Source organism: Pieris brassicae, chromosome 9 (assembly GCF_905147105.1).
Source record: "Pieris brassicae chromosome 9, ilPieBrab1.1, whole genome shotgun sequence".
NCBI classification, from domain to species: domain Eukaryota; kingdom Metazoa; phylum Arthropoda; class Insecta; order Lepidoptera; family Pieridae; genus Pieris; species Pieris brassicae.
In genome coordinates this window covers 786,267-805,785 of record NC_059673.1, presented here as the reverse complement: position 1 = coordinate 805,785, position 19,519 = coordinate 786,267, and the positions used below count along the sequence as shown (strand labels likewise).

At 36.7% G+C, this 19,519-nt stretch overlaps 2 protein-coding genes across 3 annotated transcripts in view; both read right to left on the bottom strand.

Annotated features, from left to right (window-relative positions):
* Positions 1 to 19,519, bottom strand: part of LOC123714728 (dystonin) — a 256,193-nt gene that overhangs the window by 234,836 nt on the left and 1,838 nt on the right. The gene's annotated exons all lie outside the window — the stretch shown is intronic.
* Positions 1,897 to 6,643, bottom strand: LOC123714731. 2 transcript variants are annotated; one of them, XM_045669190.1, is made up of 2 exons: positions 4,567 to 6,643; positions 1,897 to 4,469 (listed from the first exon to the last, which is right to left on the bottom strand). In XM_045669190.1, exons 1-2 carry the CDS (start codon positions 5,743 to 5,745, stop codon positions 4,443 to 4,445), a joined length of 1,206 nt encoding a protein of 401 aa, XP_045525146.1. In that variant the 5' UTR covers positions 5,746 to 6,643; the 3' UTR covers positions 1,897 to 4,442. The 2 variants fall into 2 exon arrangements, with proteins under 2 accessions (XP_045525146.1, XP_045525145.1); XM_045669189.1 differs by having other exon boundaries at positions 4,567 to 5,409.

Genomic DNA, 19,519 nt, shown 5'->3' with positions numbered 1-19,519 from the left:
ACAAGTATATTCCATTATTTCTAATGTCATACCGGTCTGCGGTTCATGAAACCACAAATGTTACTCCTGCTTTAGCCATGTTTGGGAGACAACTTAGATTACCAGCGGATATTGTAACTGGGCGACCACCTGACACACCGGAGAGTGTTACAGAATATGCTGCGGATCTGCGTAATAAACTAGACGAAATCCATGAACACGTACGTGCATCGCAAAGTAAAATAAGTGAGACTACGAAGATTAGGTATGACAGAAAGACGAATCACATAGAATTTAAAGAAGGCTCGCAAGTATGGCTCCATAACCCAACAAAACGAAAAGGCAAATCACCAAAGCTTCAAGCTGACTGGGACGGTCCATACACGATAGTCACGAAGATAAATGACGTTACCTATCGCATAAAGAAAATGGGTGGTTTAAGGAGCAAACCGAAAGTCGTTCACATAAATCGATTGGCTCCCTATAAAGGATGTAATGATGCTCGGGACGAGCATGTCTAAGGAAGGGGTAGTGTTACGAAGACGGGTCGACTGCAATGTTTCTAGATTTTTTCCACTAGTTAGAGAACTTTTCAGCAAGCTGTAATATGATTTCTGACCGTTTCAGGAGAGGGTCAATCACATATTAGAAAATTGTAATTTTCATAATGTTACCCTAGTTTTCAGGAAGCTGAAACTTTTTTTCAGTCGGTTTCAGAACATGTGTAGTCGAGTAGTGCAGTTTTCAGGAGACCCGTTTTCAGGCGTTTTCAGGCCTAGTTATACCCCTTTGGTGAAGGAATATTCTAGACCGAACTTTCTAGGTGTGAGACAAGGACGAAATGATACGAGAGAGAGAGAGAGAAGATCAGAACTTTCTCGAAACTAGACGAGCACTCTAGAACGCCGTACGACAAGGACGGAGCAACGTGCGAAAGAGACAAAGAGTGCGAACGTTCTAGAATTGTGCAATCGCTACTCAGTAGCAAGCCCGCCTAGAAAGTTCTCGAATATTGTTTAGAATTATTCCCAGGGATATATAAGCGAGCCGAAACGCGACTAGTCACTTAGTTTTGAATGCGATTACAAGAGCGAAACACCGAAGCGATAAAAGTGAATATAAGTGAATATAAGTGATAAAGTACTGTGTGAAGTGTGCATAAGTGAAGTAATAAGTGATTGTTTTTGTGTGCTATAAGTGCATTTCTGCTATTAATTTGTGCCCATAAATTCCTCATTTGATTTACCAATAAATAAACCCTTGAAGAAATCCACGGCATTTTCTATCCGATCCCCTAGCTCGTAACAATATAATAAGTAACAAAATACAATAAAATTACTCGTACATCAAAAGACATCAGACGAAAATAACAGGCTTTACGCAATAGCGTTCAAATAAGAATGTTTTGTATGTAATTACTAACACTAGTCTGATATAAACATTTACTTTTTCTAATATAGATTTCTCTTATTTTCATTTGTACTCTTTGTAACATATGAACAATCCCTTGAGTGTCAATATAGAGTTTACATAGTACATATATGTCCTTCGCAAGTATACAATATCTGTATCTAATCACATTTTTCAAAGCAAAAGCTCAAATGTCGTAATAAGAACATTTATTCCTGTACGGTTCCTGGGTCAACGGGATGCTTCAAATAATAGAGATTTATTGATTTACTCTATATTTACCACTCGCGTGTTACAATAGAATATGAGCGAAATAATGACGTGCTAATTGCTATATACCGAATGAATACAATTTAACAGTCAAAGAGAGTGCCTACGTCTGGCTATGCTCTCGGGGTGTAACTCCGACGATTTGGGAAATCGTCACGCTTATAAGTGATCGAAATGTACATCCATGGCACGTACAAACATAGGAATTTGTCAAGCTTGTAAACGAGCAAGAATGTACGAACCTTGGCACGTACATAGGGATCATCACGCTTATAATTCTAAGATAGCCTGAGTGAGCAAAATGTACAGCTTTGGCTCGTACATACTCCCCCAGGCAAAAAGTGCAAGATGAATATGTAGTGCTTTACAAGATGAATCCATTACGTGCTTAATAGTCTCTAGGAGGTACTTAAAGTCTCTAAACTTATGCTAACACTTCCTACACCAATCCACGGCACTATCACTAACACTAAGACCTATCGGAGTCCGGTCCCGGGTGGGTTCTGTAGAGCCCATTGCGAGACTGGCTGCCACTGCTGCTGCCAATGCCGCTATCGACGTCTCCTGCTGCCCATCAATTGTTTTCTGTATTGGAATTGTTGCTTGGCCAGATGGTATCTGCTGGACAGGTGCTACCGTACCTGCTCGACGAAACCTCCGCAACAATAGAATCGCTCCTACCACGACGAAGATGCCCAAAATAGAGTATAAGGCAATATACTGATGTACGTCGTGAAATGTCACACTACTAATTATGGGAGCCTCCTTTCGCATATCTTCCAGATCCGTGCCTATTTTATCAAGACTATTAATTGTGTAGTTGTTTTTTGAATTTTCAATAACATCCGAGGATAAGGACACATTTATCATATTATTAATTGAATCCATATAAGGCGAATAAACCATTGGTCCAGTCTTGAGCACATTCTGATACTCGTTATGAGCATAAATGACACCTTTCTTGTTGCGTAACATGCAACCATGACCTATGCTTATTAATCCAGTCGTATTTAATTGTTCTGCAGAAATTTGATCGCCACACATAATATGTAATGGACACCGATCACAACAAAAGTATAAATATGTATTCTTTTTATTCAGGTCAATCCACTCGTTATCGCATGGCATTTTCTCAAACTGACATTGCTTTTTCATTCCTGTCTTACATAAGCTATCTTCTGGTTTCATATTATAAAACAGTTTAGGTAGGTTACAATAATAAATATCGGAATAATAATCACAACTTGATAGCAATTCATTTTCTGACATCTGTATGTATGAATTTTTTTCTTTGTTTATTGCGACGAGATCTGAAATAGGGACAATTTTGACCATCGTAAGTGCGTCACTCTTATAAGGAACAGAAATCACATTATAGATTTCAAAACCATCTCGGCTGACAAGCGGAACCGAGATTTCCAATATTAATTGCTCATAAAGCATCCTTGCCTTAACTCTTAAAAATTTATATATATTGCCAAATTGTTTTTGACTATTATTAATTGGCAAAGAAAGATCTGTTGAAATATGATTGGATATTATATTTAATTCCCTGCGTAATTGTTCCGACGAAATAAGGTGAAAATTAAATCGACCATGGTAAATATCGGTGATGGTGTCAATCAGATACTCCTGCATATTCCTTAAATTAGCAAGTACGTTTGTTGCTGAAATGCTGTCAAGAGTAAACTGAGTAATGCGCTCTAGTCTATTGATTTCAGTGACTTGAGTAGTAATTGCCTTCTTAACTTCATTTGCGTGTCGATTTATTAATTTTCGTAAATTATAATTTTCTTCCTCTGACCGCTTCATGAGATTGTACTCTGCTTCCAGAACTGATGTCTGATTTTTCCACAGGTTTGCCAAATGCTGCTCATTCTCTTTAACTAAAGAGATATCCTTTTGATATTGTTCAGCGAATGATTCGTCCAATACTCCGAATAAGGAGTGTGCCGCGTATCCGACACCGTTGATAAGGCCGCGCCGACGCCGCTTCGAGCGCGTGCCCGGGTGCTGCGTAAGCAACACCTGATCGTAGTATTTGAGTTCCTCGAAGCTATGACGTAATTGATTCATAGTAATTTCGCAATGTGTTTTTTCATCGAGGGCAGAACACATGCCTTGTAAAGTTTTATAATATTGTTCGAATGCCTTTTCACCTTCCCAATAGGGTTTCATCTCATAGTAGACAACGATTCTCCATTTTTCCTGAATTAATTGCATATTACTTATTTTGTCTAAGTATAACCCCTTATTATTGTTGAATGTACTTATATTATAATTTTCCGGATGCGTAGCTGATACGTATGTTAAAAAAAATATAAACGAAAGCATTATCGCTAAAACGTTACCGAGACCCTTTCGTAGTATGGGCCGTGGTTTTGCAGATATGTTTGATTCGTTTTCGGCTGCTTCTTTACTGCTGTTCTGCACTGGCAAGGGACTTAATTTGACAATTGGCCGTTTGATTACTCCGTTCTTTGTCTTTAGCGAAACTACTCTGACGATATTATCAGTGCCTGGATGTAATTCTACAACTCTGCCCATAGCCCATTTTCCGGGAGGAATATTCGCGTCGTGAATAGCGACCAAGTCTTGTAATTTTAAGTTTTCTCGTGGTTTTTGCCATTTACTTCGAGATGTCAATGTAGGCAAGTATTCCGATTGCCACCTCTTCCATATGTCTTGGAAAGTTTTCTCCACTAAGTACCATCTCGTTCTTAAGTCATTTTCGGTGGGCAATAATGAAAGTGTAGGGCCCCCAGTTAAGAAATGAGCTGGTGTTAGAAAATTAATATCCTCCGGATCTTCTGAAATTGGACATAGAGGCCTAGTATTTAAACAGGTTTCTAACTGCGCTACGAGTGTCGAAAGTTCTTCATATGTGAATTTTTGATCCCCGATTACCTTCTTTGTATGAGCCTTTAAGCTTTTAACAGCTGCTTCCCATAATCCGCCAGCAGAGGGCCATGCAGGTGCATTGAAATGCCAGTTTATTTCCATATCCGTAATTGTGGTGGCAAATTGTTCTTCTGCGAATACTCGTTTTAATTCGTCATACCCGGAGTCAAGTACACGATTGGCACCAATAAAATTTGTGCCATTATCACTATAAATATGTTCCGGAGTCCCTCTTCGGGCCGCCATTCTTTTCAATGCTGCTAAAAAGGCCGAGGTGGTTAAATCAGATACTACTTCTAAATGCACTGCCTTTGTAGCCATGCATATAAATACGGCTATGTAACCTTTTGTGCACTTGATTCCTCGTCCTTTGCTACTTTTTATTAGGATATATCCCGTGAAGTCAACTCCAGTATGCTTAAAGGGTCGCGCCGGATTACACCGAGCTTCGGGCAAGTCGCCCATTATTTGATATTGCATCCGAGGGTTGTTTTTAACACATGTTACACATAATCTCAATTGCCTCTTTACTGCTCTATTACCGCCCACAATCCAGTACTTCTGTCTGATAAGTGATAATGTTAGGCGAGGGCCGCCATGAAAGGTAAGCTTATGCGCTTGGTCTATTATTAAGTCAGTCAGCCTACCAGTATGTGAAATTATAATGGGATGTTGCATGTCTTTACTAATGAAGGCATTTCGCAACCTTCCCCCCACACGAAGAAGGCCATCCTGTCCAAGATATGGATTCAATGCAATTAGTGTACTTTTATTAATGCTCTCCTTTCTTCTCAACTTTTCTATCTCATAGAAGAAGTCGTCTTCTTGTACGTTGCGAATTATCTTCCGTTTCGCTTGCTTGACTTCAGCTAATGTAAGGTATCGTTCCCTTTTATCCTTATTTCTTGGTAAAAGCCGTAATATCCAAGCAACTATCCTGATTGCCCGTGAGAAACTACTGCAGTTTTGTATTATTCCCTTTACTGTGTTATCTGTACCTTGTACTATATTAACTAAATATTGATTTTTTTTCTTCTTCCTTCGTAAAATATGACTGAGTTTCCTTGTCATTCCTATATAAAGGAAGCCATGATGGACCATTCCACCATAAAGAGTGCATTTCAAGTTGTTTGACGGAAATACCACGACTGGCGCAGTCTGCGGGGTTTTCCTCTGATTTAACATAGCGCCACGTGTTTGACGGCATATCTTGAACAATTTGCTTGACTCTGTTGCTTACAAATGGCTTCCATTTCTCAGGCTGTCCCTGTATCCACCCCAAGGTTACCATGGAATCCGTCCAACCGTAACATTTAATTTTATTATACCCTAAACATGCTTTAACTTTATTAAACAGCTTTGTTAATAAAACCGCTCCACATAATTCACCTCTCGGAATAGAGATTTTTCCTTTAACGGGTACCAATTTTGTTTTGGCTGCCACCAATGAAACCTTGTTGTTTATTCGACAGTAAATAACTGCGGCATATGCTTTATTTGATGCATCACAAAATCCATGTAGCTCTAATGTGCTGTCCGGACTAGTTTGCAACCACCTCGGGATCCTTATTTTAGAAATACTTAGTTCTATTTCTTCTTTAAATTGCTTCCATTTTTTCAAAATAGAAGTAGGGATTTGATCATCCCACTTAATGTTTTGCTTCCATACTTCTTGAAAAATTATTTTCATAGCTGTAATTGCAGGAGCTAACCAACCCAGTGGGTCAAACAGCTTCGATATATCTGATAGAAGCGCTCTTTTGGTCGTCTTATTCGAGAAATCAAATGACGATTGAAACATAAAGCAGTCTTCTTTCGGGTTCCAGTATACCCCTAATGTTTTTGAAATAAGATCTCCTTTAAACGTAAATATTTGCTGGTTTTGATCTCGGTTAATTTTTTCCGAAATCTCTTTCAGTATTCTTGGTTCATTGGAAGCCCATTTTCTTAAAGTAAAACCCCCTGACTGCAACAAATCCTGTAACTCCGTTACCATGCTGCATCCTTCTTCTATAGAATGGGCCCCATATATTAAGTCATCTGTATAAAATGCCTGCTCTGTGATTTCCGCTGCCCGTGGAAACCGAGGTCTTTCATCCGTAGCTAGCTGTTTTAAAGTCATCATGGCTAAAAAGGGCGCCGCTTTTGTGCCATACGTTACGGTTGTCAATTCATATTCCTGTAACGGTCGACCTTGTGAATTTCGCCAAATAATTCTTTGCATTTTCCGATCGCACTCAAAAATGTCAATATTTCTAAACATTTTCTCCACGTCTGCGGTGTATACATATCGGAATCTTCTCCACTTTAATATAAGGGATTGTAAGTCTTGTTGTAGGTTGGGACCTGTATACATTACGTCGTTTAAACTAAGTCCCGTTGATGTCTTTGCTGATCCATTGAATACAACACGCAGCTTTGTAGTTTCCGAATGTTCCCGGGTAACACAATGATGAGGTAAGTAATACCCAATCTCCGGACCCTTGTTTTCTATGAAAGACATATGCCCTAAGTCTTTATACTCATTTATAAAATCCTTATATTGCCTTGCAGTTTTTGGCTGTTTCGCTAATTTCCGTTCCAGGCTGTGAAATTGTGCTACCGCCATTGGTTTGGACAGACCTAAACTTTCCTTAAAATTATCTTTTAGCGGAAGTCGAACCTTGTACTTTCCATTTGCTTGGCGCAGTGTTGTTTTCTTATACAACTCAAGACAATATTGGTCTTCAGAGGACACGACGGATGGGGACTCTTCAATGTCTTCTATTTCCCAAAATTTCTGTAAATCTTCAGTGTTATTTAGTATTATGTTGCATTGATATGACTTAAGTTTTCCACATAAGATCCATCCAAATCGTGTCTGTTGTGCTATTGGTTGTGAAAGATTTTCCCCTCTTAATATTCCACTCATCATAATTTGGGCGTAGACATCGGCCCCAAATAATATGTCTACTTGACTACTTCTGTTAAATTCGGGATCTGCCAATTCGATGTCTTTGATATATGGCCATGACGGCATATTAAAGGAGTTATTTGGCAATTTGTGTACTAAATTATTCATGATAAAAACTCTTGTTTTTAATGTATAGTTAGTATGGATAGAAGTACAGGTCAGTGTAACCTGACCCTTGATTCGTTGTGTGTTTTCCCCCACTCCTGAGATAACACCATTGCAGCCTTCCCTCTTTAGTTTCAACAACTGTGCTGCCTTTTCGCTAATTATTGATATTTGAGACCCCTGGTCAATAAGTGCGCGCATGAGGTAAGGCTTTCCATTAACCCCTAACACTTTAATTTTTGCGGTAGCTAAGAGGACTTCTGAAAAATCCTTAGATGCCGTATGTACCCTTTTTGAATGCTCCCTCGTATAATTACTATTTTGATATTGAAGCCTGTTTGTAGACGGGCGATTAGGTGAATTCGAACTATTTAATGCATTATGTAACCTTGTATTATGCTTCTGATAACAAACTCTGCATCTGATTTGTGAAACACAATCCTTGACATCGTGGTCACATAAACAATTAGTACATATCTGTAATGCTAAAACTGTATCAAGCCTTTCTCTATGATTCATAGCTATAAAAGATTTACAATTAAACGTGACATGATTAGCTGTTTTGCATATTTTACAGTACGTGTTTTTAACAATATTGTCATGGCCTCGATTACTCACTTGCGATGACACGAATTTATTGTTGATCGGCTTATTATTAGACCGATATTGATGTTTTGTAACAAGACTCTGCTGAGGTTTGTTGCTTGTTGTTTCCAAGGCAGTAAATGTTTTTTCCAGGAAATCAATTAAATCTTTAAGCACTGGTAACTCTTTTGGATGCTTTAGTGATGCAATATATGCTTGATAGGTGTCGTAATCTAGTTTTTGAGACAGAATATGAACTATAATGGTATCCCAATGCTCTACACAAATCCCCAAATTTTTGAGCCCATTCAAGCATTCCAAAGTGACATCGTGAAGTCTTTTAATTTGCCCCAGGTTGTCCTTTTCAATCTTTGGAAGCTGCATAAAACTATTTAGATACGATGTTAAAATATGTTTTTTGTTGTCATATCTATTTGTGATAATTTTCCAACATGCGTCATAATTCTCGTTGCTAACTTGCAATTGATTTATAAGCCTCTCTGGTTCCTCTCTTAATTTTGATTTTAAATATTGCATTTTTTCTGCGTTAGAGAGGGTTGAATTTTTGTGGATAACTTGTTCAAATAAGTCCCGGAATGATACCCATTTTTCAAAACTGCCGTTAAATATAGGTATTTCTATACGGGGAGTTAATTTTTCATTTGGAGTGATAGAGTGCAATTTGTTATTTATCTCCTTCCTTTTGCGCCTATATATGGCTCCCTGTTCGTAATATTTTTCTTGATATTCGGGGAAAGTTCCCGCGAGCTCGGCGTCTATTTCTATGTGATTATTATAAATCGCGTCCCAACGCGACCTCATTTCCTCTAATTCTGCCACGAGTTCCCATTTTTCCGTAATGGAGTCTATATCACATTCAATTGAACGGTGATCGGAGGACCTAAAAAATGCCTCCTGCTTGCAGAGCAGATCCTTAATCCTTTGGGAATACCCCTTCTGCTTGATAGTATTAATACCAAACCCTTGTTGTTGCTGGGCCGATTCTTGTCTTTCAGACGTTCCTTGCTCCTCGAACTCGCTAACGCTAGTGCTGGCCTTAGGCTTTTCCATTCTTAGTAAAATGTCCTGGTAGGCCTGACTCAATGTTTCCTTTATTGAGTGGTATGATCCCTGGCTTTGTTCATATTCCATTTCCTGAAAGTACTTATGATCCTGGCTATATTCTATAAGCATACGGTCATGGTTGCATTGAAATTTGTTCCATAATTCCTCCAAATGCAACAGTCGACTTTGAAAGTAGTCGGGATTTCTTTTTCTATCTGCTCCGTCCTTTTTGTAGTTATTTGTTAATTTCTGAATATCCCCCCATACTCTTAGTTGGTCTTGGTATAATTTATCCATAATGATTTATTGTATCCAATAAGATGCCCCAGTCAACAATAAATGTTGTTTAAAAGTGCTGTATAACGTGCCCCTATTCGAAAGGGATTGCAGTTATTATGCTATAAATCTAATATTTATCAAATTTTATGCGCTCAAACAATTGGAAAGGACTTACTGTACCGACCGCTGTCGCTTGCCTCTCTATGTTGCGCTTGACGTCCGTCGCCTTGTTCTCGGTTGAAAGGACGCCGATATATATTGATCCGTCTGGATTCTTGAAAAAGTTGGGAGAGGGCTTACTGCAGTTTACCTCTCTCCGTTGAAGATTGACGTCCGTCGCCTTGTTCTAGGTTGAAAGGACGCCGATATATTTGGACTAGTCTGGATCCTTGAAAACGTTGCTCTCCTCTTTTCTATTGATGCGGATGATGGTATTTGATTTGCTTGATGACCCAACGAACCAGCAGTGGGATGTTTTTCCACGGCGCCGATCTTCAGGAAAACGGAGTAAAACGCGAACGCGATCAACTGAACGCGAAAGACCCGCTATTCCCGGATAGCTCGAAGGACCAAAATGTACGGTTCCTGGGTCAACGGGATGCTTCAAATAATAGAGATTTATTGATTTACTCTATATTTACCACTCGCGTGTTACAATAGAATATGAGCGAAATAATGACGTGCTAATTGCTATATACCGAATGAATACAATTTAACAGTCAAAGAGAGTGCCTACGTCTGGCTATGCTCTCGGGGTGTAACTCCGACGATTTGGGAAATCGTCACGCTTATAAGTGATCGAAATGTACATCCATGGCACGTACAAACATAGGAATTTGTCAAGCTTGTAAACGAGCAAGAATGTACGAACCTTGGCACGTACATAGGGATCATCACGCTTATAATTCTAAGATAGCCTGAGTGAGCAAAATGTACAGCTTTGGCTCGTACAATTCCTATGTTCATGGCATTGTATTAACCCTGACCGCGGAATGTCTTACATAATACAACTGCAGTATCCTGTATTCGTCTGGCGCCAGTCGCGTAGTCGCCGTCCAATGTTTATAGGTCAGATTATTTGTTAATAAGTTCCCTAGGGAGACAGATTTTCATAAGAGTAATGTTTCCGGAAGATCTCATATAAAGTTGAAAGTCAGGCTTTTTTAAATTCAACAGAACAGTTTTGTAGATTAACTCCTTTTTTCATGCTAATGGTAACTGAAGTTCTCTTCTGTCTCTTGTTGTGCAATTGTGTTTGCATCGTTTCCCAGTTTTTAAGTCTACACGAAGTCGCAAGTATCTAGCCATATAAAAATGTATTAACAATATAAAACGTACAAGTGTCGTTCCGCACCGTTTACGCCGGAAGTGGTTCCCACAGCGTCACCCACATACCTGTCTTGTGGCTTTTGTTCCAACAGTTTTATGTCTAAGTCGCTACTTATTGATAAGGTCGGCACAATCGCGAGCTCTGTTTGACACTTGATCCGTCTGTTTTTATATAAAACCTGTCAGGTTTATTTAAAAACCTTTTACACAAATTGTATATCAAAAATACCACAAAACTCAATTTATTAAATGTGTGAACTCCATAAAAACCTCGATAAGAAACTTAGTATAGTCTAAATTTATGATAATAATTCCTTAGATTCAGTCACGAACATCCATCTACCAAGACGACATACATTAACCGCACTGCGGCTAAAGGTTAAACTACAAGCACATTCGCCGTTTCACCAAAGAAATAGCGCAACAAATCCAACACTTTTGAATAGGTATTTGTTCCTCAATCACGCCACTGTTATGCCTAAAGAAACGAAGGAAACAGCTATTCAGCAAAAAAAGACTGCTAACTCTCATAAAAAGCTATAAGTTTCTTCTAAGAAACATAAAAGACATATTAAAAGATTATGTAACTAAATAGCTAAATACCTAGGTAACACACAAATTTTTTAGAAAATGAAAAACGGCTCAATCTAGAAGGTTTCCAATACCTTTATTGTTTTTCTAAATAATCTCTGTTCCTCTCTACACATCATTCCTTAGGTGTCTCTTCTATGGCATTTTCCTACGCTTTCACCGCATCTTCAGGGCTCGTAAAACGAATACCTCGAATTTTATCTTTAGTTCTTGGGTATAAATGAAAGTCACAGGGCGCCAGGTTAGAACTGTATGGCGGATGGCTCATTATCTCGACAGCTGCCATAGTAAAATACCAGTCCATGCGAAGGTGGTTCTGGCGTCGGTTAAAGTATGGGGAATCCATCCATGGTATAAATCTTCCTGACGCCTAAATGTTCGTGTAATATTTATTTAACTTGACTCATACCAATGCCTAGGCTTGCCCGTATATAACCGTGATTTATTACACCTAAAACTACTCAAATATCATACTATATATATATTGATAATAAACTGGATGGCTGGAAGTCTACCAGAGTCCGTTTCACAAGGTACTTTCTTTTGCGAACTAGCGAAAGGTGGAATCGACTGCCGGTAGGGGGCTTAACTGAGGAATACAACCTCCAACTATTCAAAGTTAGAGTACTCCTCCCTCAAAGGCAACTAAAATGGGCGTTCATGGACGATGACTGCCCCTTATGGGAGTCCCGTAGGCTAGTTTGCCCCCTGTTATATATATTTTTTTAATATGACACATGACCATACAAAGGTTAGCTTTGCTACCTAAAAGACTGCTTATTGTGATACGATTAAGTAATTTAAGACATTAACAAAAGCGCTGGACAATAACCGGTTTTTTATTTACATGTGTTTTACATATGTAATGATAATTACAAAAATAATATTATTAAAAAAAAGTAGTACAATCTTTATCAAATGAAAACCACACACCATTAGCACTTCCCGCATTGAACAGATTCATAAACATTTTGTATTCTCACGTTCCCACGGAGATAACTTTCCTTACACTGTACTATACGTGAGCCGTTCACGGCTTTTCTTTTGCCTTATTAGAACTGATTTCGTTGTGTTACAATGTTATAACACAACAAAATTAGTTTTACCTCTATTTTTAAGCATATTTCTTTAGTAAAAAGGACTTTCTATGCCTTTTGATCGCTATTAACAGCAGTATGATTGATATACTCGGATTTAACAACATCTACCAACTTATCGTAACTATGTTTAGCAAGCTCTTAATGAGGTTTAGGTTTATATATTGTTTTAGTCATTATTGTTTTTATTTTATTTTGTGGTTGCTTGTTTACTCTTTAATGAAGTAATGTAATAAAACATAACAATATATACGTGTAAATTTGACAAATTAGATTTTATCAATGCTTGCCATATGTTTTCATGGGATCATATATAAAACATATGTAAAATCGGTTACATTAATTAAGCATATAACTTGTTTAGCACACCGTGTATTTATTACACTAATTTACTTTTATGACACCATTTACTTAAATTCTTAACGTAATTTAATTTAGCACAAACAGGTTTTCCATTCTAATTTATATTATTCGTGAATTATATTCTCGTTATCAGTTTACTAACTAAATTTTCTACGAGAAAAATTGGTATTTTTTGTAAAATCTTAATATATAAAAGCATACTATACATACATACATATAATAGTATATATTGCTGTCAAACACAGGTGGATCAGGACTACCTTGTTTTATAATACATATGTCCAGTTTGAACTAAATTTGACCAATATGACACTTTCTCTTCAATATGTCGTCAAAATAATAATTTTATTCGTACAAATGAAATTCGTTAATAAATAAATATTTCGTTTCCAAAACACTATTGAAAGGTTGCGCCGCTAAGTTTACCGTACATTTATTATTACAAGTCTCGGCACGTAACTTGGCCAGATTTTGCGTAGTGGACGAAAACATATATGTTTTTTTAATAGGAAAAAGCCCACGATATCAGTGCATCACTGGAACATCGTAGCTTTGTGTGAAAAATATACTATACTATACTAGCGTCAGAAAGCTCCTATTCCCAAAGCTCTCTAAGCTAAAAGATTTCTCGACTCTTCGCCCGAGAGCTCTATATGTGAAGCGTAAGGAGGTTAACTAAAATTAATTAGGTTTTCTTCTAGTCGTATCAAATTATTTGCAATTGTATAATACATTTCTGTATACTGTAAAAATATAAATGACTGATCTTATTCGGTGAAAATTTGTGTTACAATAAAAATTATTTCAACCGTATTTAATTTCAATCTAGTTTCATCTTGAATGAAGATTGATAACGTCAAAATTGACCTCATATTTTACAAGATACAATCTTAATAACAAACATCAAATAAATTACATACGCCTCAAACCAGTTTTTATACTTTTTTACGGCTCACGGTTGGCATTTGTCTCTTTATTACGTCCACGACTTGTTTTTATTTCAATTTTCGGAGAATATAATCGTAGGAGAAAGATGAAGCGTTAGTATGATAATAATAACCGCCCAATGGTTCACTTATTCAGACAAAATTTCTAAATAAGTGTACCAGTCAAAGTGTCAGTCTAAAGGCAACCTATGACTCCTGTATTAGATTTGATTGTTCTCGCCTTTATGAATTGTTAAGAGATAAATGCCTTGTTGCCACTTCTGTTTAAGGGCATCAACCTTAAACAGAACTGGCAATGGGCTGGGCATAGGGAAAGAAAGATTTAATAGACAACTATATGGAATGGACTAAGGGGAAGAAGAAAAGAGCGCCCCAAAAAAGGGTGGATAGTAGAAAAAGAAGCGGTAGCAGGAAGTGAGGAGAGAATGCCATGGACAAAAGTAGTTGGATAAAGGTGTGAAACTTTAACTGTGAAAGGGTTCCAACGGTACTGAAGGTATAGGATATACAGAACAAAATATCTATTATTATTACATAAGCGTTCATTAGATATAAAACAATAAATCCAGAGATAATACAATGGACGATTCTAAATACGGACATATGATGCTAATCATTTTGTAATAGATTATAACAACAACGCAAAGGCATGCGATAAATCGACAGAAACAACGCAATTTATTTTATTGTTTTTATAAAAAAAAAACTATAATATTTCAACTTTCGATATTATTTAAATATATGTATGTTTAAATCAGCGTAAAGTTGAGTTTTAGGTACATTTGTGAACACGGGTGTATATCGATCCCACGGTAGGAGCGCCAAGGTCATTGACACGACCTTTGCAACAATTGCTTATGCGAAGAATTGGTTTGTTTTATAAAACAAAAATAGTAATAATAGAAGCGAAGTTCATACTTATCTTAAGGAAGTGATATCTTAAACATTATTAATAATAATAAAGCCAATTATATACTTATAATACACATTCTAAACTTTAGTTTTTAACACCCCATGCGGGCATAGGCCTCCTCCAATGTAAATGTTAATATTACGCTTTAATTATCATATAAGATTACCTAAAGTTCGTTGAACTTTAATTGACCTTCAAATTGGGAGACATTTAAGCACCTAGCAAACATTTTTAAGACAAGTTGTTTAGTCATTACCTTACCGACCATCAAATACGAACCAATTCGACTTAGGGTCCTTTAAGAAAAGAGCGTACCGATTCTTAAAAGGCCGGCAACACAAATGGGAGCATTCTTCATTTCATTCATTCACGGTATCACTTTTGTAAATTTCTGCAATTAACTAACTACTAAGACACGCATTCAGAGCAGTTTGACAACAATTATATCAGGTTATTTAAAACCTTTTACTCAACTTAAAAAAAGGAGTAGAACGCAAAAGCTGTTGCCATACCGAGACAGCTGTCTAAAAATAAAACAGCCATATTTTTCACACTGACACAAGACATTAAACTTAAAGTACCAATTTAATAAACAATACGACAAAAACAGTAGATATTTTCGGACATTAATTGCATCTGAACGTCTGAGCACCCCGACGCGGAACTCACAATGCACCATTACCATTAAACCAAGGCTGGTGAAAGTCCGCTTCTTAGCTCAGCACTTTATATTGAATACTGTCTTATTAAATAAATCTTTATGCTATATAAACAATGATAACAAACAATAAATTTTGTATCCAATCTGATGTATGACGATGGAAGCCAAATAAGTTGCCCAAAAACTTTTGACTAAAGGTGTGTTAGTCACCAAGCAAAATTTGGAATAGTGTCGTGGAGACACTTATAATAAGAAGAGTACGATACACTTAGGAAGGTTGCTATTAAACCAAATGCTGATTCAAATTATTTCATTTTTTTTAATAGAACAGCAAACGGCCAAACGGGCAGGAGGCTCACCTGATGTTAAGTGATACATCCCATGAACACTCTAAATGCCAGAGGGCTCGCGAGTGCGTTCCCGGCCTTTTAAGAATTGGTACGCTCTTTTCTTGAAGGACCCAAAGTCGAATTGGTTCGGAAATACTTCAGTGGGCAGCTGGTTCCACATAGCGGCAAAAATTGCCTTGAAAAACGATCAGTCGCGGAACGGCGGACGTCGATGTGATACGGATGGAATTTTGTATTATGCCTCAACGTCCGATGATGAAACTCAGCTCGCAGTGTCTCTTGGACCACGACTTCTGTTGTAAATATTCTTGCTTTGGAGCCTTCTAATGTTAGACCATGCATGGGCCATAGGTTTATTCAATTAACAAAAAAACTGTTAGTCTATCACAGTACATCCTGAAACACAGCTCCTTTACCGATACAAAGGTACAACTCCCGAAAAACCAGTGATAGGATCTATTAGTAAAAATAAAAGTATTTTTTCATACGCAAATTACAAAGAAACCAGAAGCCAGCAGATCTTAAAGACTAATATTTGCACAAATGTTGCACATACAGTCTATTGTATCAAACCTACTTGTAGCAGGTACTTACAGGTATGATAATAATGAAAAATTATCTTGATCTATATACAATATGTATATAGAGACCTATTTTTACTTTCTTTACTTTCATATTAGTCGTCCATCTATTTTCATATGCAAGCGGAAAACGCCATATATATCTCAACTGTATCTTGATTCTAGGCTGTCGCGTGGGAGTTTGGTCGATGTATGACGCATTCGAAAGCTTGTGTATTCCCGAGACGACACCCCATTCCCATTTTCCACTTACCAATAGACGTAGGTAATCAATATACCATACAGTACAGTAGTAGCAACGATTCAAACTCTTTAACTTATAAGTACATTTTGAAAATGGTTATTTTTTTAACTAGCTTGCAGTCGAGTGTATGTATGTAATATGGATTCAGTATAAAGTGATTATAACTTTTGTTTAGTGTAATTGGCTTCCTCTTGACTAGGGAATGAATCCGATGCGGGATCTCGATCTCGCGAGATCCCGTGTTATTTTTCGGGATCAATCCCGAAGCATAATATGACGAGATCCCGTTCGAGATTGACGGGATTGGGCTGCAATGGTCAGCGATTCTACACACATCCGCTCGGGACGCTTCACGCGACATTTCACGTTGCAATGGACATTAGATGCCGGTTAGCAGATAGCACTCTTGAGACACTTTAGAAGATACTCTTTTTTTAGAAGTTACTTTCAAAAACACCAATTTTAATCTCCTTGAGCTATACCTACTTTTGTTTTGATTATGTTCATGTAATTAAAATTGTTACTTGTTTAGTTATTAATATTAAAGGATAAAGATTTGTTTTCTCTCAAATAATATTTTATTTTAATTAACCTCACTATCACAAACATGCAGTTTTCATCGTATTCAGTCATGTGAAATATTTTTTTTAAACTATACGAGATCCCGAAAATTTCGGGATACTAATCTTGACTCACTATCTTCGATGACGCCATTTGAACGATGAACTTTAGACTCTTATATGCTATAATCCAATACATTTTCGACATACTGAGAGCTAAGTCCCGACTACCTACCCAAAGAGTATAGATAGGTCTCAACTTAAAGCTATGTAGACAGACAGGGAATCGCAATATAGCAAGGAAATGTTGCCAGCGTTTAACTGCCACAGGGACCAAACTTTCTAATTATTATTAATATTACTTTGTGTATTGGTAATAAATATAATTACTGTGTATAATCTGCTTAGCTTAAATACACAAACTACATAAGAGATCCCACAAAATTTCTTGATAAATAATTCGAATTACACGTTAACTATCTCTTTCCATAACAATGTAAACACAACTTGACAGAAAGAGACGAAAAATTATAAAGTTCGTTCTACGAGTAACTTCTTTTATAAGTCTTAATTTCCCTATAATAATCTAATTCCAAGGATTGTATCTGCAATTAAAACAATAAGACCGTAACTTGGCAACTTTTAATCGGCTTTTGTGTTGCCATAGCATTTAATACTTCTTATATTTATAAAAAAAAAACAAATATTGTAAAATGATTTCGCAACGTTTTTATACAAAATAAATAATCCTCTCGAGACTGATAATTATCTTTTATCAATTCTAGAACGTTTTGGATTTGTAACAAGTTTTCTAGGTTTATAAAACGATTCAGTTATTATAATTTTTACGTCTACGCTGAGAATCGAACCTTCGCTCTTTGTAACCATTGGCAGAGTGTTGGCAAAGAATTTAGGTTTACTAGCAGTAACTACCAACTACCTACAAAATTAACGTAAATATTATATTAGCTAAATTATATTATTATTAGTTTAGTTTAGTTTTCCAAACCGTATTGAATGGATAGTGGATACACTCCGGTAACTACGTTGTGGTTTAGAAATGCAATTTAATTTTCAACAAAATAAATTAATTACATAAGTTCAAAAATTGTTATTTTAAACTAGAAATTTAAGATAATATATAATAACGTTCACGTTTTCTATTTATATTAACATGATTTCTATGTCATAAGAGCCAAACGTGCAAGAGGCTCACCTAATGTTAACCACCGCCGCTCATGCACATTCCCAGAAGGCTCGCAAATGCGTTGCCGGCCTTTTCAGAATTGGTACGTTCGGAAATACTTCAGTGTGCAGCTGTCTAAACACAGTGGTGGTGCGCGGCAAACACTGCCTTAAGAAACGCTCAGTTGTGGAACATGTAGGTATTTTGTATAACATCAAAAATGTATTTAATCAGGTATATTATGTACGCTTAAAAACGTTAATATTTTAAAAAAGGAGGATCTTTATTTACATTTACATACCAGATCGACAATAAAGGGCGTAGAAGAGAAGAACCGACTATAATTCCGCCAGTCTTTAAAATCGCCAAGTTTTTGTGTACAAAGATGTATAACCCTCACCTACGAATTATTGTAATCAAAAATATTAAAATATTCAAAGATCTATACATCTCTTTAAAAAAATCTGTTGCAGTTCCACAGATAATTTCGTATTAAACAACTTAATAGTGAAATGTAGATTGTCTCTTCAGACTGTCTAAACTCCGTACTTGTCCAAAGTGTTTAGCCAGCTTAGTTTAAATCCCCACATTGGGCACCCTTTATCATAGGGGACACGAATATCACCTGTTGGTTACACAATTCGCACCTGCCCAGCACCCCAGCTTTTAAATAATATTAATCCCTAGCTGTTATTTTTAATGGGATTTATAAAAAAGGTTATATGCTGTTAATGTATATTTTAAATTTAAACGTTTGAATTGACTAAGTGAGAAGATAGTTTCTATACATCGGCGATATTTTAATTGAAGATGCAAGGATACTTTCAAATGTCTCGCTTTAAAAAAGTAATGTAAACGCGCATCTTGTTTAATCTAGTTCGTTGCAAACGAAGCACGGACTATCTATGCCCGGGGAATCCCTGTTTTATTCAGTTTGTTGCCTCTCTCACCCTCTTTGTCCCCGCGTATTCCGTATCGCGCGATTTTCAATAAAAAAAAAAATAAATTACAGAATATACAAATTATATCAATGTCAATTTCAATTATTCACAGTTATTTATTGTATTTTAATGTAATTATTACTCTTATTTCCTCATTTTAATCACTTATTATTAAAGGTTTGTGACTGTTTTTATATTTAATAAAAATT

Excerpts from the sequence above, each read along its gene's own strand:
- LOC123714731 (XM_045669189.1), bottom strand. The coding sequence starts at position 4,206 with ATGGGCAGAGTTGTAGAATTACATCCAGGCACTGATAATATCGTCAGA.